Below are 27956 nucleotides of genomic sequence, written 5' to 3'. Positions count from 1 at the left end.
GCTGTGTAACACAGTGAATGTGACATTGAATATCTGTGCTACACAACTCTGCAAAGGGACAGTTACCCCGCACCCCCCCCCCCCCCCCCCCCCACCACCACCTCCAAGTACGTTATATTTCTTGTCAAGGACTTTTTCCAGTGTCTGGGCAAAGTCCATACAAGCCAGCAATACGAAGCTGTTTTGTCACTGGAGTATGTGAGTGAAACCACATTGCAAGGTAACATTCTGTGCCTCTGATGTCATGTTTATACTCTCCCTCCAATAGAGTGGCAGTGAATGATTTTGACATTTGAAGTTGAAAACATGGATAGGTGTTACAAAATTTGGAGTTAGAGCCTCTCTCCTAATAAAAGTTTCCTTTTTTTGCAGTACTATTATTCTGTGAGAATATTTCCTGGTCAGGAGCCAACTAATGTTTGGGTTGGTTGGATCACCTCAGATTTTCATCAGTATGACACTGCTTATGACCTGGAGAAGGTTCGCACTGTGACAGTAACATTAGGAGATGAGAAGGGGAAGGTCCATGAAAGGTAAGGGTTGTGCTGTCGAAAAGGAATTGTAATATGCCTGCGCACTCAGTATTCTTGACCATGCAATTGAACGAAGGAGAAAATAAGGAGTATCTCCCCGCCAGGACTTGTTTTATTGACGTGGGAAGAAAGAAGCTTTTTCCTTCTATACAGTCCACGTATCCAAGAAAGATGTCTCCCTAGATATGGGAGTAGTATTTGAGACTTAGCTGAATGAGGTTTTAAATTGAGTTGAGCTGTTAAAGGGAAGATAAGCATTCAGCATGAAAGAGAATCTAGGTTTCTTGATGATAGTTTTAGTAATTCATTTGTGATGATGAGGCCAAGATTGTGAATAGATATAGAAGGATGAACAAGGAGGAGAATCAGACGTAATGGCGTCAGCTGTTGGTTGGACCTGTGAGTAAAGATGTGTCATGTGAAGCATTGAAATAATCAAGACTTGTTGCATCTCAAGTAATGTTCTCTTTAAGCTGCATGGGTGTGCAGCAATCCAGTAGGTACTGCGCAGTGCAACAAACAGGCTGTGCACAGCCAATATTCTCTTTAAACTGCATGTGTGGGCAGCCACGCAGCAATCTTGAATGTACTGCACAGTGCAACCAACAGGCTGCACACAACAAAGAGAAATTAGAGGCTACATTGCAAAGGGCTTGGAAGAGATGAAGGTATGACAATTCACTGACAGAGGAAAGACGGTGCACATGCATTGAGGTTGTGTCAACAACAACTTCCATTCATGTAGCACCCTCAATGTGGTAAAACATCCCAAGATGCTTAACAGGAGGATTATCAAATATAATTTGACACTGACCCCCATAAGGAGGCTTTTGGACTGGTGGCCAAAAGCTTGGTCAAAGCGGTAGATTTTAAGGAGTATCTTAAGGAGGAAAGTTTTAGGGATGGAATTCCAGAGCTTAGAGGGTGGGAGGTGATTCTGTGAGCGAGCAGCAGGCTGAAGCTTTTAATAGGCCCCCAAAAATAAAAAGTAAAAATTTTTTCAACTGTTTTGTAAGCAGCTATCGGTGGTCCCTTTGAGGATCACTGGTTAGGTTACTCAGTATCTGTTATAAATGGGTGAGATTGTAATTGGGAACCTACAACTGATGTAGTACCCCAACTTGCATATTTGAACAGTCAACATCCTGCTGGAAACAAAGTGGGTTGGGTGTTCACCTACTTATAGGCCACTCTGAAAATTACATCAGGTGGGCCATGGCTTCAATGGAGCAGTTAAGGTGCCTCCACCCTGATTTCCAGCTGTTGGCCGCCTGTTTTGTAATCAACTGAAAATCACCTACTTTAAGTTACTCTGTAAGTTTGAACCAATCTGCCTAATGCCACTACTTCTTATTAAAGCATTAAACAAATTGTTGTGAAAATGTTCTGATTAATACTGGAATTAGATTGTCACATGTAGCATAAAGATATCAGGCAAACACCCCAATGACATAATGATAAGTATCTGCCCAATTGATAGTGAGCTGCATGGCTGAACATGGTTCTATTCTAAGTGTGGTATCCTTGTGTTCGCAATCAGGACAGCACTACAGTTGATCTCGCTGCCCCAGTGTTAACAGGAGAAAAAAATCCGAAATTCACAGCCCTGTTTGATACAAACTAGAAATTGCACAGGTAGAGATCAAGGGCTTGGCTGTGTTGCTCACATGATTAAATTGCCTGGCAAGACCCATTGCCTAGACTCACAAATATAGAATGATCACTTGTGTGACATACTGGAGGGCTGTGGGAGATCATGGAACCACAGCCTAGTCGTGGCCTGAGGAAAAAAACAACAGATGGGGGAAGAAATGATGTCAGCGAAACTCACAGCTACAGTTGCTGAACTAAGAAATGCTTTCATGTCAGAGACAGAAAGATGTGATTAGCTACAGAAGAACTACACTTACAGCTAAAGCTGTTTGACTCTAGGCATCGCTATATCTGCCCACACACATTGCAGCACTGATGAGTTTTTCTGTAAATGTTTTTCCAATGCAGCGTCAAACGAAGTAACTGCTACATGGTGTGGGCGGGAGAAAGCATGAGCCCTGGGCAAGGACGTAATAACAATGGGCTGGAAATAGGCTGCCTGGTGGATACAGCAAGCGGTTTACTGACATTCACAGCCAATGGCAAGGAATTAAATACATATTATCAGGTATGTCAAAGGACTCAAATTAAATGGAACGAATAGCATTTTGTTGTCTACATAGGAACGGGAGTAGGCTGTTCAGTCCCTCGAACCTGTTGCATCAATCAAACGATCAAGGCTAATCTGAACCCCCACTCCATTCACCCACTTTAGCTCCATATCCTTTGATATTCTTGCCTCCATTTACCCTTTGCACTTTGATCTTTATCCTTGATACACTTAACCTAAGGAAAATCTATGGAGCTTGGTCTTAAGTTTCAATTGTCCGAGCATCCGCAGCCTTTTGGGGAACGAGTTCCAGATTTCAGCCACCCTCTGTGTGAAAATGTGTTTCCTGATTTAGTTATTTTACTGCACCACTTTACATGTTATTCCATGACAGAGTGGATAATCAGTCAGCCGTCTTCTCTGCTAATGACACTCTGTGACTGGACACCAGAAGATATGCAAAAGTGATGCGGGTTGAAACACTTTACCTACACTTCACATCTAACCCAGACAATCCAGTGGAGATTGGGAATTTGCTGTGTGAGGTTATCAGTGAAGCTAACCCCCACTGTATAGCTTCACCGTGTGGCACAACATGGCTACTCTCAGATTGTACCAGCATCTTGCATCATCAACAACAACTTATACTTATATAGCACTTTTAAGGTAATGTCCCAAGGCATTTCACAGGAGCATTATAAAACAAAATATCACACTGAGCCACATAAGGAGATATTTGGACAGATGACCAAAAGTTTGGTCAAAGAGCTAGGTTTTAAGCAGTGTTTTAAAGGAGGAAAGCAAAGTAGAGAGGTGGAGAGATGTAGGGAGGGAATTCAGAGTTTAGGGCCTAGGCAACTGAAGGCACGGCCACCAGGGGTGGACTGATTAAAATCGGGGATGCTCAAGAGGCCAAAAGTAGATGAGTGCAGATTGTGGGGTCGGAGGGCATTACAGAGAGAGGGAGGGGTGAGGCCACAGAGGGATTTGAAAAGAAGGATGAGAATTTTTAAATCAACATGTTGCTTGACCGGGAGCCAGTATAGGTCAGTGAGCACAGGGATGATAGGTAAATGATTACAGAGGGTAGAATGTAGAGACCAGCTAGAAGTGAATTGGAATAGTCAAGTCTGAAGGTAACAAAGACATCAATAAAGGTTTCAGCAGCAGATGAGCCAAGGCAGAGCTGAAGTTGGGCAATGTTACGGAGGTGGAAGTAGACGGTTTTAGTGATGGGGCAAATACATGGTTTGAAGCTAACCTCAGGGTCAGATTTGACACTAAGGTTGCACACAGTCTGGTTTAATCTCAGACAGTTGCCAGGGAGAAGAAGGGAGTCAATAACGAGGGAATGAAGTTTGGAGCGGGGATCAAAAAGAATATTTATTTGGAGGAAATTTCTGCTTATTCAGTACTGAATGTCAGATAAGCAGTCTGATAGTTTAGCGACAGTGGAGGAGCTGAGAGAGGTGGTGGTCAGGTAGAGCTGGGTGTCATTGTGTACATGTGAAAACTAAAGCTGTGCTTTTTGATGATGTCACCAAGAGGCAGATGACAAATAGGAAGGGGCCAAGGATAGATCCTTGGGGGCCAAAAGAGGTAATTGTGTAGGAGCAGGAAGAGAGGCCATTGCAAGTGATTCTCTGGTTAAGATTAGATAGAGAATGGAACCAGGTGAGAGCAGTCCCACCCAGCTGGACAACAGTGGAGAGGCATTGGAGGAGGATGTGGTCAACCGTGCCAAAGGCTGCAGATAGGTTGAGAAGGATGAGGAAGGAAAATTACTTTTGTCACAGTCACACAGGATGTCATTTATGACTTTGACAAGAGCCATTTCAGTACTGTTGGAGGGGAGGAAACCTGATTGGAGGATTTCAAACATGGGGTCCTGTGAAAGATGAGCACAGATCTGGGAGGTGACAGTCAAGGACTTTGGCAAAGAAAAGGAGGTTGGAGATGGGGCATTAGTTTGCAAGGATGGTGGGGTTAAGTGTTAGTTTCTTGAGAAGAGGGATGATGATAGCAGATTTAAAGGAGAGAGGGACAACACCTGAAGAGTGAGGACCATTAACGATATCTGCTATCATGGGATCCAGGAGGGACAGTTGGGTGGCCAGCAGTTTAGTGGGAATAAGGTCGATGGAGCAGGTCTCTCTAGGCAAGATGAGCTCGGAGAGGGCATGAGGGGAAACAGGAGAGAAACTAAAGATGCAATTTTCAGGGCTAGGGCAGGGGGGAGCTTTAGAGGAAGTTTGACCCAGTGGGAGGGTGGAAGGGAGGATTGCAACAGAGGCAGCTGATTGGATGGTCTCAATCTTAGTGACAAAGATGTCTGTGAGCTCCTTGCACTTATTGTTGGATCTTTATACAGATACAAATAATTAAAATAGGAACAACTTGGTTGAGGAATAAAATCCAACAAACAGGATTAAAGATCGCTTCTGTCAAATGGATTGAAAGAAATGTTCCTGCTCAAATTCTTTCAATTGTTTACTCAAATCAAGTCCACTGCCAAGTATTCTGAACAATGCACTGCTACATTGTAAAGGCGGCCATGATGTCAGGTTGCCTTTTTTGCTCCTTTTGTGAGGAATTCATGGTGAGGTAAACCCGTCGCATAGATCATTGGTCAGTGATAGGGACACAATGCTAAAATGTCAAATATTTGACCTGCACTGCTTTTGAGTGTGTTCCCTCCTGGGAGCATGGAGTCAGTGAAATTACCATTAATATCTCTTTTCTGTGTATTTTGCATGTATTTTTATGCAATTCAATAGTATAAGGTTGCCATATACTATGTAAATATCCCAGTGACTGATGTGACACTACTAGTGTGATCATGATTCTTATTTGAATGGGTGTGGTAGTATAATGGTTATGCTACAGCACTAGTAATCCTTGGCTAGCAATCCTGAGATAAGAGTTCAAATCCCATTATGGCAGCTGGGGAATTTAAATAATGTTAATTAAATAAATCTGGAATAAAAAGCTAGGATCAGTAATGTTGACCATGAAAATACTCGATTGTTATAAAAAAAAAACTATCTGGTTCATTAATGTTCTTTTGGGAAGGGAACCTGCTGTTCTTGCCCATAGAGTCATAGAGTTGGACAGCACAGAAACAGGCCCTTCGGCCCATTGTGTCTGTGCCGGCCATCAAGCACCTAACTATTCTAATCCCATTTTCAAGCACTTGGCCCGTAGCCTTGTATGCTATGGCATTTCAACTGCTCATCTAAATACTTCTTAAATGTTGTGAGGGTTCCTGCCTCTACCACCTCTTCAGGCAGTGTGTTCAACTTTCCAACCACCCACTGAGTGAAAAATTATTTCCTCAAATCGCCTCTAAACCTCCTGCCCCTTACCTTAAATCTATGCCCCCTGGTTATTGACCCCTCTACTAAGGGAAAAAGTTTCTTCCTATCTAACCTATCAATGCCTCTCATAATTTTGTATACCTCAATCATATCCCCCCTCAGCCTTCTCTGCTCTAAGGAAAACAACCCCAGCCTTTTCAGTCTCTCTTCAGAGCTGAAATGCTCCAGCCCAGGCAACATCCTGGTGAATCTTCTCTGCACCCTCTCCAGTGCAATCACATCCTTCCTATAGTGTGGTGACCAGAACTGTACACAATACTCCAGCTGTGGCCTAACCAGCGTTTTATACAGCTCCATCATAACCTCCCTGCTCTTATATTCTATGCCTCGGCTAATAAAGGCAAGTATCCCATATGCCTTCCTAACCACCTTATCTATCTGTGCTGCTGCCTTCAGTGATCTATGGACAAGTACACCAAGGCCCCTCTGACCTTCTGTACTTCCTAGGGTCCTACCATTCATTGTATATTCCTTTGCCTTGTTAGTCCTCCCAGTTAGGCCCAGTCTAGCCTATAGTGATTCCAGACCCACTGCAACGTGGGTGACTCTTAATTGCCGTCTGAAATTGCCTAGCAAGCCACTCAGTTGCATCAAAACTGCTACAATGGAGTTCAGCAGTTCAAGAAGGTAGCTCATCACCACCTTCTGAAGGGCGGTGGGGGTTGGGCAATAAATGCTGGGTTTGCCAGTGGCACACACATCCCCTGAATGAATGAATTTTAGAACTCAGGAACCTCAGTATCCACCCTGGGCAAAGACATACATTGAATTGCATAATGGAAGGGCTATGGTGGGTCAGTGGACACATTAACAGATTGTCGCAATCACAGCGTTTGGTTCCAGAAAAGATGATTATTAATTAAAATAATTTTTTCTTATTTTAAAGAGCTGAAGTTTTTGTGTGGGGATGTTATCTAACATATTTATAAAATACAGCCAGTTGCAAGGTTCTCATCCTAGTGTAGTGAGAGGGCATTATTACAAGGAGGATTTTCTGACAACACAGCCATCATTTTTGTACAAGAACACTTGACTGAGAATGTGTCTGTGAGTGAATGATTGAAATTTATGTTTAAAAAAACACTTTTTAAATTGGTTATAGCAACCCTTAAACAGTGGAAAGTCAAGCCATCAGTGAACTTCATTCCATCTACTTGCTGCAGTGAGTGCACCTTTGCTTTGGATCTGGACAGTGTAGGCTGTATTAAAATTGCTTCATGGATTGCGATTTTTAAAACATTAAAATGAAGTACACATTCGAGTGATAGATGAGTAGGCGGTATGGACTGCATTCTGAGTTATTCATCATCTGGATCCATTATCGTGGGCTTGTTGCTAATTTATAATTCTAAGTAGGTTCTTCTTTAACAAAAATCAGAAAACATAATTGTCGGAAAGTGCAACATTAATTTGCTTGAGCATTTGTGATTACGTCCAGTCAAGTACCGAGACGTGTATGTCATTAACCACTTGAAATGTAAGGATTCAATTATTTTAATGAACCCAGAATGACTCTATAGAAAACTGGGTTGCATTTTAGTGATTGATCATAACCTTACAGAAACTTTCTTCAGCAGTAATGCGATCTTCATTCTGTGTTCAGGTGGAACCAAGCACAAAACTGTTTGCAGCAGTATTTGCACAAGCCACAAGCCCCAATGTGTTCCAATTTGAGTTGGGAAGGATTAAGGTAAGTCATGATTGTGGTAAATACACAATTACATGCTTGTAATGGGGAGCCTTGCTTGAAGGGAGTGAGGTATTGGGATAGGGCTACAAAACTGATCTGCAAGTGCAGGATTGGTGAACTTATCCTTGTACACATGAAAGTGTTCCACCTACTTAACATTTTAAGTAATTGACTAAGGTTTTATAATTCTGTGCTTAATCTTAACGACAATGCAGTTCAATATGTCGGCCCAAAATCTGCCATCAAAATAATGACGGGGCTAATAGTGCTTGCTGTTATTTATGAGCAAATGCCAAAACAACTTCAGGTGAGGGTAGAGATGCGCAATTGAACGTGGAAATTGAAAAGTCACTGTTGAATATGCGCCACTCTGCTGTTTAATTCGTGAAAACAGTATCTCGCTGTTTGGCTCCCCGTTCAAATCCATTGAACGGCATTAAGTTCCTACACGTGTGCAGTAGATATGAAGGAAACTTGCCATAGAAAGTCAAGTCTTGTCCATTTCAGTCTAAGTATCCATTTAACGATGTGATAAGTGTTAACTACAGGCAGCCACCATCTTTGACACTAAAAGTTATCTTACAATGTGTGGCGTCTCATACCTTCAGGTTTTAATTGTTGTTGGAGATTTTTTAAAAATCTACATTTTTTTGTTTACTTTTCTTACTGTCTTTTTAAATCTCTTTTTAATCCAGTCTTTATCTATTTCTCTTTCTGCACCTGATTTGACATTGAATTCAACATTATAAATTACATGTCCTTGCATGACTGATTTCACAGTGCTTCAATCTGATTGGTTATGGGGAGACCCAGTTTCTTTCCTGCTCACTTAGATCCCAGGTGCCTTGTAGAAGATACCCTGCTATTTCTATTGCCCCATTCCAGCAACTTTCAGCACAAAATATCGTCAGCATTTAATGGGCAAGGCCAAGTTTAGTTCACAGCAGGTGTTGCTAGTTGCCCAGACACAGGAAATTTGGGGCCGCAGTCTTTCCGACTATAGGGCTGCTGAACATTGGGTACTTTATCCCTGCATTGTGCCTGAGACTCTCTAAGAACTGAACACACAGTGTGCATAATAACTCAACTCAGAAGCACCCTTGCTTGGAAACTGTGCACCAGGTTGTGTGATAGACTCATTAAAAGGCCACAGAGTTTTCATTGGCTGACACAGTGTTCAAATCACAATGAGTTGGAGGCTTGGGGGAAGGGGGAGAGGTTAGACAGAACTCACAGCAGACAGTGTATTTTACAGCAAATAAAGTCTATTTCCGAAGTCTATTTACAGAGTCTGCTACAAAGTCTTGATCAAAGCTGTAGCAACATTTCCCAATAAGAGCACCAGCAAAATGCAGTGAGCACGTTATGTGCATTAAATCAATCCTAGTCCCTTACAGCAGTGGGGTCTCCAGGCACGATTGATGGGGGAGTTATTCAGTCATCTCAGTCTGGCTGGGAATAGTGGTGACACCATATGAAGCTGCTATCTCTTGAACTTGTTGAGACTGTATGATTCCACTTGGCAGTTCTGGACAGTGTATTCCACACATTCACCATCCTCTCTGTAAAGCAGTTAAATCTCCAGTGCATCTTTCCTGTTCTGAGCTTGAGCCCACTCTTCCTGGTTACAGAGTATAGCTGTGTCAGACAATTTATCAGGGTTCAGTTAATACATAAGCCCTTTAGAGTCTTGAAAACCCATGTCTGTAGATAATCTGTCTCCAGTCCCCTCTTCTATCATTTTATAAATGTTTCTACTACCTTAGAGTCATGATATTTTTTCTTAATATGGTAATTGATACTACAATTAAAATTTTAATATAGTAATTTATCTTCATGCTGTTACTTAAGCTTTGTGGTTATATTAATATCAGATTATTCAATATGTAATATGACTGTGCTAAGAATTTCTCATTACTTAAGATATTGCTACTTCAGTGCTCTTGTAGCCTTGTTAGTTTGTTCTGTAATATTGGGCTGAATTTTTGGGCCCCGCCACGGTGGGGAACAGAGGCGGACAGGGCCCAAAAATACCAGAACCGGTCGGCGTGCCGGTTTCCTGAACCCATTGCCGGCGTCGGCCATTTTGGCTGAGATGGATTTGAGGCCAGCATGATAACCTGCCCCACGAGATAGGTAGCCAGTTAGGCTCATTAAGAGCCTTGTTAAAAGGTAAGTTAAGGAGGCGGACTGGGATTTTCCCGTCCACCTCCAGTTTCCCCACGCAATGGGGGGAGGGGGGGTTGGTGGGGGGAGCAGGTCACCTACCTGGAGGAGGAGACCCATTGGCATGCCTATAGACCCACCCTGCCTGCCTCAGTGGGGCGGGGGGGAACCAAAGACTGCCCTGTAGAGTGATTTCCCCGCACCCCTCCCCCACTCCCCGCCCCTCAACAGTGGTGGCCTGGCTACATTTTCTATTTTTCAATTAAACTTTTAAGGAAAGTTGCTGAGAAGTGGACAGGGTTCTTAATGAGATTTTTTGTCTCTGGCTTCACAAAGGAGAGGGATGATGCAAAACATTGTAGTAAAAGAGGAGGAGTGTGAAAAATTAGATACAGTAAGTATAATGAGAGAGGAAGTACTAGAGAGTCTGACATCCTTGAAAGTGGATAAATCGCCAGGGCCGGATGGATTGCATCCTAGGTTGTTAAAGGAAGCCAAGGAGGAAATAGTGGATGCGCTGAGGATCATCTTCAAATTTTCACTTGATACAGGAGAGGTGCCAGCGGATTGGAGGCCTGCGAACGTTATACCATTGTTGAAAGGAATAGGCCAAATAATTATAGGCCGGTCAGTCTGACCTCGGTGGTGGGTAAATTATTAGAATCAGTTCTGAGAGACAGGATAAACTGCCACTTAGGAAGGCACGGATTAATCAGGGATAGTCAGCATGGATTTGTTAAGGGAAGGTCATGTCTTACTAACTTGATTGAATTTTTTGAGGAAGTAACAAGGAGGATTGATGAGGGTAGTGCAGTGGATGTAGTTTACATGGATTTTAGTAAGGCATTTGACAAGGTCTCGCGTGGCAGACTGGTCAGCAAAATGAAAGCCCATGGGATACAGGGGAATGTAGCAGGTTGGATTCAAAATTAGCTCAGTGACAGGAAACAAAGGGTAGTAGTCGACGGATGTCTTTGCGAATGCAAAGCAGTTTCCAGTGGCTCAGTGTTGGGTCCCTTGCTGTTTGTGGTATATATTAATAATTTGGACTTAAATGTGAGAGGCATGATTGAAATTTGCTGATGACACAAAAATTGACCATATAGTTGATAGTGAAGAGGATGGCTGTAGACTCCAGAAAGATATCGATGGTTTGGTTGCGTGGGCGGTAAAGTGGCAAATGGAATTCAATCCAGAGAAGTGTGAGGTAATGCATTTGGGGAGGTCAACAAAGCGAGGGAATACACAATAAATGGGAGGATATTGAGGGAGGTAGAAGAAGTGAGAGACCTTGGAGTGCATGTCCACAGGTCTCTGAAGGTGGCAGGACAAGTTGATAGAGTGGTGAAGAAGGGATATGGAATGCTTTCCTTTATTGGCCGAGGTACAGAATACAAAAGGAGGGATATAATGCTGGAATTGTATAAAATGCTGGTTAGGTCACAGCTGGAGTGTTGCTTACAGTTCTGGTCACCACATTACAGAAAGGACATAATTGCTCTGGAGAGAGTACAGAGGAGATTTACAAGAATGTTGCAGCTTTAAGGAAAGATTGGATCAGCTAGGGTTGTTTTCCTTAGAACAGAGGAGGCTGAGGGGTGACTTAATTGAGGTGTACAAAATTATGAGGGGCCTAGATAGGGTTGACGGGAAGGACCTGTTTCCCCTAGTGGAGAGGTCAATTACCAGGGGGCACAGATTTAAGGTGATTGGTAGAAGGATTAGAGGGGACATGAGGAAAAACTTTTTCACCCAGAGGGTGGTGGGTGTCTGGAATTCACTGCCAGGAATGGTGTTGGAGGCAGAAACCCTCAACTCTTTTAAAAGGTACCTGGACATGCACCTGAAGTGATGTAACCTGCGAGGCTATGGACAGGTGCTGGAAGGTGGGATTAGATTGGGTGGACTGAATGGCCTCCTTCTGTGCTGTAATTTTTCTATGGCTCTATGGAAAGGGCACCTTCTTGTTTAAGCGCCCTTTCAGTTACTTACCACTCATTGTAGCTGGCTACTCCTCTGATGCAGGGAGGCCTCTGATTGGCCTTGCAGCCTCAAGAGCTCATCTGCTGCCCGTGTTTGGACAAGGCACCTGTCTCCATGCCAATTAAGGGGTGCCCTAGTCAAAATTCCAATGAGTGACTGTTTCTTCCTGGGGGCAAGTTCGGGACTGGAAACAGTCCCGGCTCCTGTTTCCTGCCCCAAAAGGTAAAATTCAGTCCATGGATCATCCAGCAAAAACCCAGGATACTGTGCCAACTAATACATTCAAAAGCAAGCTGGATAGATGTACTGTTGGAAACTCGATTGAAAGCTTTAAGGATAGGTATAGCCTAAGCAGATCAACTATTACATTGGCCTCAACAGTAATCCCACTATGATAGGTGAAAGAGGGTTGCAGGGGGTTAAAAATGAAAAATAAAACGTGAAATGTGACTAACCCGCCTCCACGCGGATTTTATGCGTAGCAAGTGGTTGGCCAAGGACCCAAAGAAACCGCCTGGAAATACCAGGTGGCTGCCGATTGTCCGGGGGGGGCCCTGATCATCGGAACAGGGAGCCCGATGGAGGGCCGCCCCCGCTACTCCAACCACCCCCAACACTCAACATGCCCCCCTTCACCCCATCCGACCACCCTTGCCTCGCCGGGGCCTGACCGATTACCCCCGGCGATGAACCAAAACTTACCTTCACTCCTGGCTCCATGTCTTTCTCTGCGTTCGGCTGGGCTGCAGTCCCAGCAGTAGCCACTGCTCCAGGTGGCGCAGCTGGGACTAAGAGCTGCTGGCACGCTGATTGGCCGGCAGCTCAATGAGGCAGGACTTCGTCCCTCAAAAAGGTGGAAGTCCCACCTCGGAACAATTAAAGCCTGGGGACCTGTAAAATACGGAAAGGATCCCCAGGCGAGGCAGAAGCAGGTTCACCACCAACCTTTCAGTCGGTGGCCGGCTCCCGTCCGCCCAACATAAAATCCCGGCCATAGTCTAGAAATTAGAGTCAGTTCTTTCAGGAGTGAAGTTAGGAAACACTTCTACACATGAAGGGTGGTAGAAGTTTGGACTCTTCTGCAAATGAGTTGATATTTGATCAATTGTTAGCTTAAAACCTGAAACTGATAAAATTTTTATTAACCAATGGTATTAAGGGATATGAGGCAAAGGGAGGTATATTGAGTTAAGCTGCAGATCAGCATGATCTCATTGAATAGCAGAACAGGCTTGAGGAGCTAAATGGCCTATTCCTGCTCCTATGTTCCTATGTACCTTAAATTTTATTGCAAAGGAAAATTCCTCCCTTTCTTCTCAATTAATTAATCCAGTAATGATATCAGAAGTCAGATTTCAGTCTTGTTCCTTTTCATCGACTCAATCAATATTATGAACCAGTGAAACAGATGATACCAAAAGAGGGGATTCAGTGTAATAAAGCTAATGTATTAGCTTGCTGGGGTGGGATAAAATTACGGCCTATGTCCCCTAGTCTTAGACTCCCCGACCAGCAGGAATAGTTTCTCTCCATCTACTCTTTCAGTTCCCCTTAATGTTTTGAAAACTTTGATTAAATCACTCCGCATCTTCTAAATTCCAGGGAATACAACAAATTTTGTGTAATCTCTCCTTGTAATTTAACCCTTGGAGTCTGAGGATCATTCTGGTAAATCTACACTGCACTCACTCCAAGGCCATTATATCCTTCCTACGATTTGATGCACAGAACTACTCAGAGTACTCCAGGTGTGGTCTAACCAGAGGTTTGTACAGCTTTAGTATAATTTCTACTCTGTTGTTTTCTAGTCCTCTAGATACAAAGGCCAATATTCGATTAACTTTTTTGATTATTTTCTGTAACTGTCCATGACATTTTAATGATCTATGCACATGAACCATGAGTCTCTTTGGACTCAATATTTTTAGCTTTTCTCCATTTATTCTGATCTATCCTTCTTAGGTCCAAAGTGAATGACCTCACACTTACCTATGTTGAAATTCATTTGCCTTAGTTTTGCCCATTCACTCAATCTACTAATATCTCCTTGTAATATTCTGCTTCCGTCTTCACTGCTTACAATACCGCCTATCTTTGTAAAGAACTGAAGGCCCAGCTTTTGCAGTGGTAATGACGGTACAGTTGTCAGTGTTCGCCATCATTACTTCACCGAAATGGACAGCAACTTTGGGAGTCCATACATGTGCAGAATAACATGGAAATTCAGGAGTTGCTGTTAACAATTCTTTACTTCTCCAGAGTGTGCACTGTTGAGGCTGTGCTGCCCTCAGTTTTCAATCAGTTGGAAATCATTCAACTGATGAGAAGCTCCATTCTTATACTCATACACTTGATGTAAAACCCTTGAGAAAGTTCCACCTTGTTGAATGAAGTGTAACTGGGTTTTTAATGGCCAACTAAGTTCTTAATTACTGCTAACCAGCCTCACTCACTCTGAAAGAATAATTTTATATTTGTTGAATATCACATTCCTCTATTATAAGGAATTCCACAAACTTAAAAAAAAATGTTGAAAGTTTGTTTATATGTTTTAGTGTCGATCTTAATCCAATCATAGTCATTTATTATACTATCTGAAAACTTAAATTTGAAGGATAAAGTGCTTTTAACTTCTTGGTTTTCTGATTGTGAGAATGCTTCAATGTGATTGGCTACTTACCCTGCCTGCTGGCATCACTGTTGTTGGTTGCCTGGAGATCCTCTTGACTTGGCACCAGATTTATCGGGAAAGGGGAAATCCACACCACACGGATCACTAGATCTTTGTGGGCAGGTGACTTCGAAGTCAGCAGCGAGTGTTGTTACTTCACCCCAACTGCAAAATCCAGGCCACAAGTAAAGAACTGAGAACTTTGATCATACTAACTTTAGCAATGAACATTTATCATCCAGAATTTTAATTGTCAGCCATTACCACTTACTTTAATACGAGGTGTGATTTTTCCAGCAGAGACTAAGTCCCGACGTCAGGATGTAAAGCAGGCGGTGGAATTGAGAAAGTGTTAGGGCTGCCAGTTAATGAATGACAGGCCGGGGAGGCAGCCAAGCCTTCCATGCTGCTAGTGCAGAGGGCTGACAGCTCAGCATTGCTATTGGGAGAGGTGGCCATTGCAGTGGCATCGAGGGAAACACGAGGGTGGGTCTATTTTGAGGCTGCTTCGCAGGGGTGGCAAAGATTTGTTTTCTCTGCCGGGCCCAAGTAGGCAGGTCCTGGCAATTGAAGGGAAGATCCCTTCAGCAGCGGCGTCAGGCCTATAGCAGAGGCCCTTTCCGCTGGCTGCGCCCCCCTTGGGCCATGCAGCCTCTGGCTCCGATGGCCCCTCCCAATCCGGGAAGCTGCTGAGAGGCTGCCTCCATTCAGCTGGCAGCCTCCCCGTGTGGTGGTGGGGGGCACTGTTTTTGCCAGCGGCCCAAGAAAATGTCCCTTAATTGGACTTTTATTTATTCAAATTGGTCGCCCACCTCTGGTGGACGGGCAGCCCAGCTGTTGCCTTTCCTGCCGCTGAGAAACATCTCCAGCGGCGTGACTTCATCGGGAAGCTGTCCTGATATGTCTCCCTGGCATTTTACCGGCCAACCTGCTTCCCAACCTGTCATCCCGGGGTCAGTAAAATCCCGGTTATGGTGCCTGGGAGGGACAAAGTAGGAATAACATAGATTAATAGTACAAATGAGAGATGTATGAAAGTAAAAATGTTCAGATTGTTAATACAAAAATTAACTTTGTATTAGAAGTCCTCTAGTTGATCATTTTAAGTGAAAAATCTGGTGGGCTACAAAGCAAGATTTCCTGTTTTGTACTCACTCCAACATCTTCTATAACAACTGGAATTTTTAATCCTCTCTCCCAATATAAACTATGCCAACGAGAAGTAATCTGCCAGATTATTACTGCCAAACTGGAGCATTCTGGAGTTCAAAACAATCTATTTTTTTGTCCTGTAACCAACTTCATCACTCTTCTTTAGCAATATATTTTCATAATATCTCCATTGTGTTCAGCACTTGGTCTGTTGGTTCTTTTAAAGTGGACATTTATAATCTGCATATTTTATGGTTTTATATCCGCTTTAAAAGTTTTTCATGTCTCATTGAAAGAACGCAGTGTGTTTCATTTGTGTAAAACTGCTGTTGTAGTTTGAAAACAAAGTCAATTTAATTCTTTGATAATACATTAAGGTAACGTATTTATTTATTGGTCTTTGCTTCAGCTGTTGCACACTATCTGGCAGCAGTGACATTTTGCTGATTTTACCACCATCTAGTGGGTGATGCTGGATTAGCACGTTCGGATTATAACTTTCATCAGACTGTTATTGCCAGCTGGTTGTGTACTCTAGTCAGGGTTGACAATTGTATCTAACAAACACAAAATAAATAAGGAGCAAGGATTATTATTTTTGCTTCCTATTTATTACCTGTTGATCTCAGCATTCTATACCTCGTATGGCTGTCTCTGTACCATCCATCCCTGTTTACCAATTGTACATGATCAACCACCAGCCTTTATGCCCCATTGTAAAGAGAAAGAAAGAGAGCTACTCCGTGTATATGTGGAGAGAAATGTGGAGGAAGGAACCAGGCTGGCTGGGATTAATAATTTTAAAATCTTTTTTGTTATGCTTCAGAAGCAGTTTTACCCACAGTATTTCAATACTTGCTCAAGATCAGCTCTTATAACTACACTTCATCTCTGTTGTTTGGCAGATTAAATTTCTATCAATAGGAGTTTCGTTACGTTAGTAGACATCTGAAAGGCAATGTAACTGTGCTGGGGCTTTGGAGCCTTATCATTATGAAAGGATTGATGTTGTGATCGTTTTCATTATAACCAGGTCCCACCGCATCCTCTTATTTATTTCCAGAATGTAATGCCCCTGTCAGCAGGATTGTTTAAAAGTGAGCGCAGGAATCCAACACCACAGTGTCCTCCTCGACTTCATGTCCAGCGTCTTACTCCTGTGCTGTGGAGCAGAGTGCCGAATGAGTTCTTAAAGGTGGATATCAGCCGTGTTAGTGACCGCCATGGATGGCAGGTGCAATGTACAGAACCTTTAAGATTCATGTCTTTACATATTCCTGAAGAGAACAGGTTAGTGTTCAAAAGCCTTGTGAAGGCAGTAATCAGTGAACAATTAATAACCGTGACCTCTAATTATGGTCAAACACAACAGCGCGCGCACTATTTTTATTCCCACTTAGAGTTTTAATCATACAATCCATTTAATGATCCATTTGTGTTTTGACACTTACAGCTGGGAAACAATCCTGAGCATCTAAATGGGAAAGTATGGAAGGAGTAAACCAATAGTCAGCAGCAATTATACATGCTGGTGTCTACTTTTATACAATGACTGTTGTACTATTTCAAAATTTAAGAATAGGTTAGGTTGGAAGTTGAAGTAAAAGGGAGTAAAGAAATATGGGAACTGGGTGCGCACAAGGGATTAGGATGACAGTTTGTGTGGAGGATTAACACGAACACAGGCTGATTGGACTGAACGGCCTGATTCCCCGTTGTAATTTCTATGTAATTTCTATGTAACTAGTGATTAGCAATATCCACAGCAGCATTTTGTCTGTTGCTGCACACATTTGGAGAGGGGCTTTGCTCTGCTTGGATTGGAAAGGCCGTATTTAAGGCTTGTTATTTTACATAAACTCTTGCCTTCTTTAACTGGCTAAAGTACTGTAATTTTTTTTTAAATAGACAAAAGGTTTGCATGTGTATTATAAATACTGTAAACATTAACCTTTCCTTTGATTCTTTGTGATATGTAGGGCTTTGGATATCTTGGAACTCACAGAGCATGAGGACCTGCTGAAATTTCACTACCATACCTTGCGTTTGTATTCCGCAGTTTGTGCTCTGGGCAATAACCGAGTGGCCCATGCCCTGTGCAGTCATGTGGATGAGTCTCAATTGCTCTATGCAATAGAAAACAAATATGTACCTGGTTTGCTGCGAACAGGTTATTATGATCTACTCATTGACACTTACCTTAGTACCTATGCCACTGCCAGGCTGATGATGAACAACGAATTCATCGTTCCGATGACAGATGAGACCAAGAGTATTACTTTGTTCCCAGATGATAACCAAAATCATGCGGTCCCTGGAGTAGGCCTCAGCACCTCACTTAGGCCTAGAATGCAGTTTTCCTCAGCCAGTTTTGTCACCATGACTGGGGAATGCTTCCAGTACAGCCCAGAATTTCCACTGGACATCTTGAAGGCCAAAACGATTGAAATGCTGACCGAAGCTGTGCAGGAAGGCAGTCTCCACGTCCGAGACCCAGTTGGTGGCACCACTGAGTTCCTTTTTGTCCCCCTTATCAAACTCTTTTACACGCTCCTTATCATGGGTATCTTCTGCAGCGAGGACTTAAAACATATTCTGCAGCTGATCGAGGCCAGTGTGTTTGCTGAAGATACTGGGAGAAAAGAAGAAAATATAACAAATGAAAAGGATGTCAGTAAAGGTGAACAGAAAACAGAGGGAGGCGATGAAGAATTCAAAGGTGACCAAGTTCCCAAAGAAGGTCTACTGCAGATGAAACTCCCAGAGCCAGTTAAACTTCAGGTAAAACTTGAAAGAAAATCTTAACTGAATGTTGCCTATTAAAGCTGAATAAGTAGGTGCCACTATTCCAGAAACCGGAGTGTAGGATCCTCAATGCTAATTGCATTTTATATATAATCTCAACCATTTGATATTTTGTATATTACTTTAGATTTTTGGAACAACCACTATTTTTTTGACCAGTTTGTGTATGCATTCTACAGAAGAATCTATGAAAATGTAAATAATTACAAAGCGTCTCATGGACTTCAGAATCTTTTCTTCGCCTTTAGTTTCTGTTGATTTTTAGAAAGCTCTGGGTTTGAAATTGTTCTGCACCATATTGTTGATGATTACATTAACGTGTGTGCCTGCTATTTTAACAATCTATTTATTTTAAACATGACAACACCTTTGCGAAATGTTATATAAGTGTGTTAACGTATTTGTGACTGATAACGCACAGAACTATTTAATTTTATTTGTGTTTAAAAGGCACACAGGAGAAACATTTTTACACAGAGGTTTGTGAGGCTGTGGAATGCACTACCAGAGTAAACGACTGAAGCAGGAAGCATGTCAACATGTAACAATAGGTTAGACAGGTGGTTAAAGGAAAGAGGATAAGGAGATATGGGCATATAGGAGTGCAGCTCCTGTGGAGGATATAATCTAGCATGGACTGGTTGGGCTGAATGGCCTGTTTCATGTTGTAATATTTTTGGCACCATCTGGGCTGGGCGCTGATTTCTAGCGTATTCATGGGATGTGGGCATCACTGGCAAAGCCAGCATTTACTAGCCTTCTTTCATTGCCCTTGAGACAGCTGAGTGGCTTGTTAGGCCATTTCAGAGTCAGCTATATTACTGGGTCTGGAGGCCAGACTGCATAAGGACGTTTCCTTCTCTAATTGATGTTAGTGAACCTGATAGTTTTTAATGACAATCTGGTAGTTTCATGGTTACCATTACTGAAACTAGCCTTTTATTCAAAATTTATTTAATTAACTAAGTTGAAATTCCCCAGCTGCTGTGGTGGGATTTAAATTCACGTCTTCAGATCATTAGTCTAGGCCTCTGGAGTGCTAGTCCAGTAACATAACCACAATGCTCCCATACCCAAGCTCTAAAGTATGAGTGAATAACTTGTATTATGCACAATTGAAACAAAGACCCTAGGTTAATAATTGCACCTTTGCAGGTTCTAGTTCAGGCCTCCTCATGCCATGTCCCAAGCTAGTTCTCTCATTTCTATCATCTGTACTTAAAGAAAATCAACTGAAATAGCTACAACAAGGATATTCCAGGAACAATTCCATACAATTTAATGTATGTGGTTTTCCTCCTTCTGGGAGGTGATGTTCTATTTTGGAGCACAGATTTGTGAAACGACCTCATGCAAGTGATTATCAATTTTTGTAATTGTTTGAATTTAGCAAAGCAGCAATGATATTGAGACCCTGAGTGTGAATTTCCCTCCTCCCACCTGAGTAGAGTCAAGAACCCTCCCCAGCTGCCATGATCCCAGCCTGTCTCCCTGGGTTAGTGCTCATTACACTTTCCATTGGAACCTCTCCCACCAAGAGTGAGCCCACTGCTGCCAGGGTTGGATAATGAGGACAACACTACAGTGGGACATTAAAAAAACTGCCAATTTATTGACTCAGGAACACTGCAGGTAGAGGACACAAGGATACCTCAGTTATATGAAAAAAAACTATAGCATTCCAAGTTGTGTTTCTTTGTGGTAATGCAATAGGGCAGAATGGGGTAGATCTTGACTTTGTGTGACAGTGTAATAAGAGTTAGCAACCTGTTTTACATTTCTCCAAATTGCTATTTCCAATGGTAATTGAAATTGGGAGATATACAAAATGGGCTGACAAGATCTACCCCAATATTCATGTCTGTGAGTAATAGATCGAACAGTTAAAGATAGAGCTTTTCTTCAAATATTGTCTTTGAAGCCTGTTTTCATATGATATATTCAGTGATCATGGTTTCCTGACCTTCAATGCTTTAAGGGAGTAGATATTTAAAATCAGCCCTAGCTTTTATCCCCTTTTCTGAATTAGCCAACTGCAACGGGTGTTAATAGTTAGAGGCTGGAGGGCTTCTGTGATATCATTGGCCTCAGTGTCACTGGGTTAGGAAGAGGAATAAAGACCAAGATTCTTGCTCCTGATTTCTATCCTGCAATCCCCCTTGGACAATTGCATCTGGACATCAGGTGGAGATGTGATTCCTTCTCCCCACCCCCCCCCCCCCCCCTCCCAACCTAATGGTGGAATGCCCTACTGTCACTGCAAGTCAAGGCTCACGTGTGAAGAACGGCCACTGGCAATGTTTCCAGTGGACCCATATCACCACAATGTATCAGTGCCTTCAGGATTGAAGAGGAAGGGAAGGAAGTTGGAAAAATAAAGGAGATTTAAATAAGTTCAGGCAGCATCAGGCTGGTGTCCATCCACCCAAACCATTAGCAACCCTGCTTTGTCATTCTCAGCTCTGTAGATGTCATTTGCAGAGCTGCAGATGGAATGTCAACTGATCCTATACATTATTCTGCAGCTAGACTTTAAGCAGCATTGTTGTGGAGATGTCAATCCAAACCATTGCTACTGCCTTTACACCAGTTTGAATCTTTTACTTGGGTGGATATGGGGGAGGAATTTGAGAGTGTTATCTCTCTTGAGAGTTCATCTGCACTTATTCAGGTGTTTAAGTAAATCAGAAAGAGTCCGACAAGACACATTGTAAACGATGCACTGCAACTTGTGAGGTTGCAAGGGTTTCAATACATTTTCATTTTCTGATGAGTCTTGAAATATTTAATTCAGTGTATGCAAAGCTGAGATTACATAAGATCCATTCCTATTTAAGTATGGAAATAAATACAAATGACACTTTGAAATTATTGGAAAAAAATCAATTGAAACTTTCAAGAAACAGTCTTCATTGACTTCATGTGTGGTTATCATCAACAAACCATTCATATTTTTACTGAAGATATTATTACCTCACTAATTAGGTACCAGTCAAGCAGCACTATCTGCTCTGATTTGGATATTCTCCCACACAATTCTCACCCGTAGGCATTATATTAAAGAGGTATTGGTATTGCATGCCTGTCAGGCAAGCCTTATACTTCCTTCTCCCTATCAAATATTGAAACATAAATAATTTATTGATGCAGGATCTGACTCAATGAGGATCTAACTTAATGATTAGGATGTGGATTTATCAGGGCACACTTTAGTGAAAATGCTAAATTGTGTTTTTGTGAGATACCCACAAAGCGTATCTCCTTGAACTGTCAAACGTTACTTTTTGTTCAAGTTTCAAATTTATGTTCATGCAGGGGTCTGGATCTTGCAGTGGGTTACCGTGCAGAGACTGCATGGCTAAAAGCTTATATCCGAACATAATGTCACCTTATTGCCGAAAGGCCACAGTGGCCCAGCATATTCCCCACTCTACCATTACCATCAAGCCAGGAGACCAACCCTGGTTCAGTGAAGAGTGCAGAAGGGCATGCCAGGAACAGAACCAGGCATACCTCAAAATGAGGTGTCAACCTGGTGAAGCTACAGCACAGGACTACTTGCTTGCCAAACTGTGTAAGCATGCGATAGAGCTAAGCGATCCCGTAACCAATGGATCAGATCTAAACTCTGCAGTCCTGCCACATCCAGCCGTGAATGCTGATGGGCAATTAGACAACTTACTGGAGGAGGTGGCTCCACAAATATTCCCATCCTCAATGATGGGGGAGCCCAGCACATCAGTGCGAAAGATAAGGCTGAAGCATTTGCAACAATCTTCACCCAGAAGTGCCGAGTTGATGATCCATCTCGGCCTCCTCCTGAAGTGCCCATCATCACAGATGCCAGACTTCAGCCAATTCGATTCGCTCTGTGTGATATCAAGAAACGACTGAAGGCACTGGATACTGAAAAGGCTATGGGCCCTGACAACATTCCGGCAATAGTACTGAAGACTGTGCTCCAGAACTTGTTGCACCCCTTGCCAGTACAGCTACAACACTGACATCTACCCGGCAATGTGGAAAATTGCCCAGGTATGTCCTGTACACAAAAAGCAGGACAAGTCCAACCCGGCCAATTACCACCCCATCAGTCTATTCTCGATTATCAGTAAAGTGATGTCATTGACAGTGCTGTCAAGCGGCACTTGCTTAGCAATAACCTGCTCAGTGACACTCAGTTTGGGTTCCACCAGGGCCATTCAGCTCCTGACCTCATTACAGCCTTTGTTCAAACATGGGGAAAAGAGCTGAACTCGAGAGGTGAGGTGAGAGTGACTGCCCTTGACATCAAGGCAGCATTTGACTGAGTATGGCATCAAGGAGTCCTAGCAAAACTGAAGTCAATGGGAATCAGGGAGAAAACTTTCCGCTGGTTGGAGTCATACCTAGAGCGAAGGAAGATGGTTGTGGTTGATGGAGGTCAATCATCTGAGCTCCAGGACATCACTGCAGGAGTTCCTCAGGGTAGTGTCCTAGGCCCAACCATCTTCAGCTACTTCATCAGTGACCTTCCTTCAATCATAAGGTCAGAAGTGGGGTTGTTCGCTGATGATTGTACAATGTTCAGCACCATTCGTGACTCCTCAGATACTGAAGCAGTCCGTGTAAAAATGCAGCAAGACCTGGACAATATCCAGGCTTGGGCTGATAAGTGGCAAGTAACATTCGTGCCACACAAGTGTCAGGCAATGACCATCTCCAACAAGAGAGAATCTAACCATCTCCCCTTGACATTCAATAGCAATACGATCACTGAATCCCCCACTATCAACATCCTGGGAGTTACCATTGACCAGAAACTGAACTGAAGTAGCCATATAAATCCAGTGGCTACCAGAGCAGATCAGAGGCTAGGAGTCCTGTGGCGAGTAACTCACCTCCTAACTCCCCAAAGCCTGTCCACAATCTACAAGGCACAAGTCAGGAGTGTGATGGAATACTCTCCACTTGCCTGGATCGATGCAGCTCCAACAACACTCAAGAAGCTCGACACCATCCAGGACAAAGCAACCCGATGATTGGCACCCCATCCACAAACATTCACTCCCTCCACCACCGACGCACAGTGGCAGCAGTGTGTACCATCTACAAGATGCACTGCAGCAATGCACCAAGGCTCCTTAGGCAGCACCATCCAAACCCGTGACCTCTACCAACCAGAAGAACAAGGGCAGCAAATACATGGGAACACCACAACCTGCAAGTTCCCCTCCAAGTCACACACCATCCTGACTTGGAACTATATCGCCGTTCCTTCACTGTCACTGGGTCAAAATTCTGGAACTCCTTTTCTAACAGCACTTAGTTGTATCTACCTCACATGGACTACAGCAGTTCAAGAAAGCAGTTCACCACCACCTTTTCAAGGGCAATTAGGGATGGGTAATAAATACTGGCCTAGCCATAAGCATTAGATAATACAAAGGAGAGCAGTTTGAGTCACATTCTTTTTTTGATTATAGGCTTAAGATTTTGGATTATATACTTTGGAGAAAAGGATAAGGGACTGCGTGATGAGATGGGGAAGATTTTACAAATTAGTTCTCCTAGCATATAGTTTCACGCAACAGGAGTTCCCATCAAGAATTCACAGGCAGACAGCACGCGACATACAATTTCACCTTATTCATCCCCTTCGCACAAAACTCATAAAACCCACCATTCCTTGCATTTTTGAGATCTGAGCTTCAATTTAACCTGATGAAAGTCTCTGAACTGCACTACATAAATGCAAGTTCTTTCTTTCCCTTCCAGAATCTACTCACCCACTCATTACTCCCCCAGATTCACTGTTACATGGTAAAAGGCACAGGACTCAGTGCTGAAGAAAATATGAAAAGAAAGTCTTGCATTTCTGTAGTATCATTCACAGCCTTGGGAATTCTCAAAATGCTTTACAGCCAAAGAAGTACTTTTGAAGTGTAGTCACGATTGTAATGTAGCCAATTTGCACATAGCTAACTCCGACAAACAGCAATGTGATAACTATCTATGTGATAATCTGTTTTCTACTGATGTTAATTAAAGGATAAACAATGTTCCCATTAATTTTTTTGTTGTGTACGGTCTATTCATTTATGTGCACAGTACCCTTAATTTTGTTTGGTGCAGCACAGTGCCTTAAAGAGTACAACTTGTGCACAGAAACATCTAATTTGCTGCATTGCCACCCAACCTGTCACTGTAGAGGGAACATTAAGGATAAATATTGGTCAGGAGACCAAGGATAATGTCATAGGATATTTTATGTCCACTTGAGAGGGCAGATGAGGCTTCAGTTTAACATCTCATCAGAAAGATGACACCTCTGCGAGTGCATCACTCCCTCAGTACTGCACTGGAGTGTCAGCCTAGATTTTTGAGCTCAAGTCTCTGGCGTGGGACTTGAACCCACAACCATCTGAGTATCAGGCAAGGGTGCTGCTCACAGCTACAGCTGATACATAAAGGTCCAAAATATAAGGTCCAAAATGACAAAAAACAGGGCTGGGCAGTACCAATTCCTTAGGAGACCATGCATCATTGCCTGAATCTGCAGGGGTGGGGGTTGACAAGAGCAGGGAGACTGAAGTGGGGCCCTCTGCCTGGAGGGAGCAAGCTGAGAGACCAGGTACAGTCGTCTGCTGTCTGAGAATGGGAAGGACTATTGGAGAGAGGCCAGGAGGCCGACACAAAGCAAAGTGTCTGGTTATTGCATGGGAGTGCAGCATTGATCGGTGGCAACCACTCGATCGGTAATGCATTAATGTTCTCAGGTCATGATCCCATGGATCAATCAGCTTGCTGCAAAATGGGCAGTTAAATGTACATGATGTGACAACTTTTTTTAATAATATGGATTGTCATAACACATCTGAGTAGATCTGACATTTTGACTTAAGTAGTTACTAATTTATGCAAAGCTGATGTACTTTATTTGATCTAATCTATGGGCCAGGTTTTGCCATGCCAGTAATGGTGACATGTTCAGCGTTCACAGCTACTGGATGTTGGAGAGGCTCTGCAATGTCCGGAGCGCGTACTATAGTGCACTAATCCAAATGTTGCAGTGGGTTAACCAATGCTGCTCCAGAGGATTCACTAATTCAGAGGGCAAGTTTGGAACCAGCATGAATTTGGGCTAGTTATCACTAATTACGAATTAATTACACTTTCAAATTTTAGACCTGTATTTCCAGGCCTAAGGGGCCTCCCCTCAATTTGTGAATATGTAATAAGGAGGCCCACATCAGAAAGCATCTTTTAAAAGTTAGAATGCATTGACTTTTAAACATGAAACCTTTTAATAGTCTGATAAATTGGGCTGGTTTTTACCGAGCTCCCGGCGTCGGGCTCCGTTGAGGGGGTTGGGGGGAGGATAGGCCAATCTAGGTATTTAAATGAGCAGCCACGCGGTAGATCATGTTGGTGCAATGGTGTGCGACCCATATGTCCGGGCCACCCGGAGAGCTCTTAATATCCAGCCCATCTTGTTAAAATGTAATATCAGCATCTTTTCCCTACTCTTTCTTGTAACACTTATTAGTATTGAGAATGAAGATGTATTTATTGACCTTTAACGTTTTTATTATGTGTGAAAATCTGTCATGCTTTTCCTTCTGTAGGCTTTGTTAATGATTGCAGCTGAAATTCTGAATTTATATATACATTCTCAAATTAGAATTTTATGTTTCATTTTAACTTTACATAGATATGGAAGTAAAATGAAGAACAGGATTTTGTTCTCTTTGCTCTCATCAAAACAAACAAGCGGTTTCAGTTGACTTAGATGGCCTTCTCTGTTAAATTAAATGCCCCTGGATAAAAGGTTAATGGATTTCATAACCATTGTAGTCTAAGTGTGTTTCCCCAGCAGCTATTTTATTTAACTTTATGAAGCTCCTCACAGCTGGTCATGCATGTTCTTTTGACACAATGGGGGGGGAGTTTTATGCTGGCAGCAGGGGGCACGATGTCGGGGGAAACCGCCACCGAGATCTCCGCATCACCTCTTTTCCAGAAGGCCTGCTGAATTTAGTGCCAATCAGGCACTTAAGTGGACAGTGTTGCGCCTTCCATAGGATTTAGGACCCCATCGCCAGAAGTCCAGGCCTTGCAGAGCTGGCAGTCAATCAGAGGCCAGTAGCAGCCGCACCACCGCAGAAGCTGCAGCTACCAGAGGCTGAGGAGTGCCGCTGGAGTCAGGCCTTGGCTGGTCAGGGCGGGAAGGGTCTTGTGGGGGTGGGGGGGAGGTGGGGTTCGACAGCAAGGGCAGGGGTGGCCCTAAGTGGGCCCACACCCCTTCCTGGTGCCGGGTCAAGTACAGGCACTAAATGCCTTTGAACGAGGGACCTCCCCCCAGCCCTGAGTATCTCCAGCACTTTTTGTTCTTATTTCAGATTTCCAGCATCTGCAGTATTTTGCTTTTATTTATCTCATTACGTGTTCTTGTTTTTGCTGCTTTTGGTCAGCTCATCGTGCTTCATGTTAGGTTGGTACATGCTACTGCTTTTGCTGTTGGTTGGTCAGCTATTGTACCTCGTGGTTCATTTGTTTGTCAGTGTCACCTTCTTCCCAGAGGGTTGACTGCCATGGATCTGTACCTCTGTCTGTCCTGTGCTGCTCTTACACATTCCGCATAGGTCAACTGCATCCATTCCATTATATCCTTCATCCATTTTCTCCTCTGCTTCCCTCTCTAATGTTTTCTGTCAATATTTCCTTCCATTAATTGTCTCTGTCTACCTTCTGCTATAATGATGTGACCAAAATATTGTAACTTTCTCTCTTTGATGTTCTGCCTTAATTTCCTCTTTTCTCCAGCCATTTCCAGCACTTCCTCATTAGAAACATAGACATAGAAACATAGAAAAAAGGAGTAGGAGTAGGCCATTCGGCCCTTCGGCCCTGCTCCGCCATTCAAAAAGATCATGGCTGATCATCTAATTCAGTACCCTCTTCCTGCTTTTTCCCCATATCCCTTGATCCCTTTGGCATTAAGAAATATATCTATCTCCTGCTTGAATATATTTAATGATTTGGCCTCCACTGCCTTCTGCGGTAGAGAATTCCATAGGTTCACCACCCTCTGAGTGAAGAAATTTCTCCTCACCTCGGTTCTAAATGGCATACCCCGTATCCTGAGACTGTGACACCTGGTTCCGGACATCCTCCCCGCATCTATCCTGTCTAGTCCTGTTAGAATTTTATAGGTTTCTATGAGATCCCCTCTCTTCTAAACTCGAGTGAATATAGGCCTAGTCGACCTAATCTCTCCTCATATGTCAATCCTGCCATCTCTGGAATCAGCCTAGTAAATCTTCTGTGCACTCCCTCCATGGCAAGAACATCCTTCCTCAGATAAGGAGACCAAAACTGCACACAATACTCCAGACGTGGTCTCACCAAGGCCCTGTATAACTGCAGTAAGACATCCTTGCTCCTGTACTCAAAT

At 43.1% G+C, this 27956-nt stretch overlaps 1 protein-coding gene across 1 annotated transcript in view; it reads left to right on the top strand.

Annotated features, from left to right (window-relative positions):
- ryr2a (ryanodine receptor 2a (cardiac)) overlaps positions 1 to 27956 on the top strand; it is a 707940-nt gene that overhangs the window by 451301 nt on the left and 228683 nt on the right. The window contains exons 32-36 of the mRNA XM_068045285.1: positions 373 to 533; positions 2535 to 2694; positions 7657 to 7743; positions 16779 to 17005; positions 17695 to 18496. Coding sequence (XP_067901386.1) covers positions 373 to 533; positions 2535 to 2694; positions 7657 to 7743; positions 16779 to 17005; positions 17695 to 18496 — 1437 coding nt within the window. The remainder of the gene's footprint in view (positions 1 to 372; positions 534 to 2534; positions 2695 to 7656; positions 7744 to 16778; positions 17006 to 17694; positions 18497 to 27956) is intronic.

This window comes from Heterodontus francisci, chromosome 13 (genome assembly GCF_036365525.1).
Source record: "Heterodontus francisci isolate sHetFra1 chromosome 13, sHetFra1.hap1, whole genome shotgun sequence".
NCBI classification, from domain to species: domain Eukaryota; kingdom Metazoa; phylum Chordata; class Chondrichthyes; order Heterodontiformes; family Heterodontidae; genus Heterodontus; species Heterodontus francisci.
This window is presented reverse-complemented; position numbering and strand designations above follow the sequence as displayed.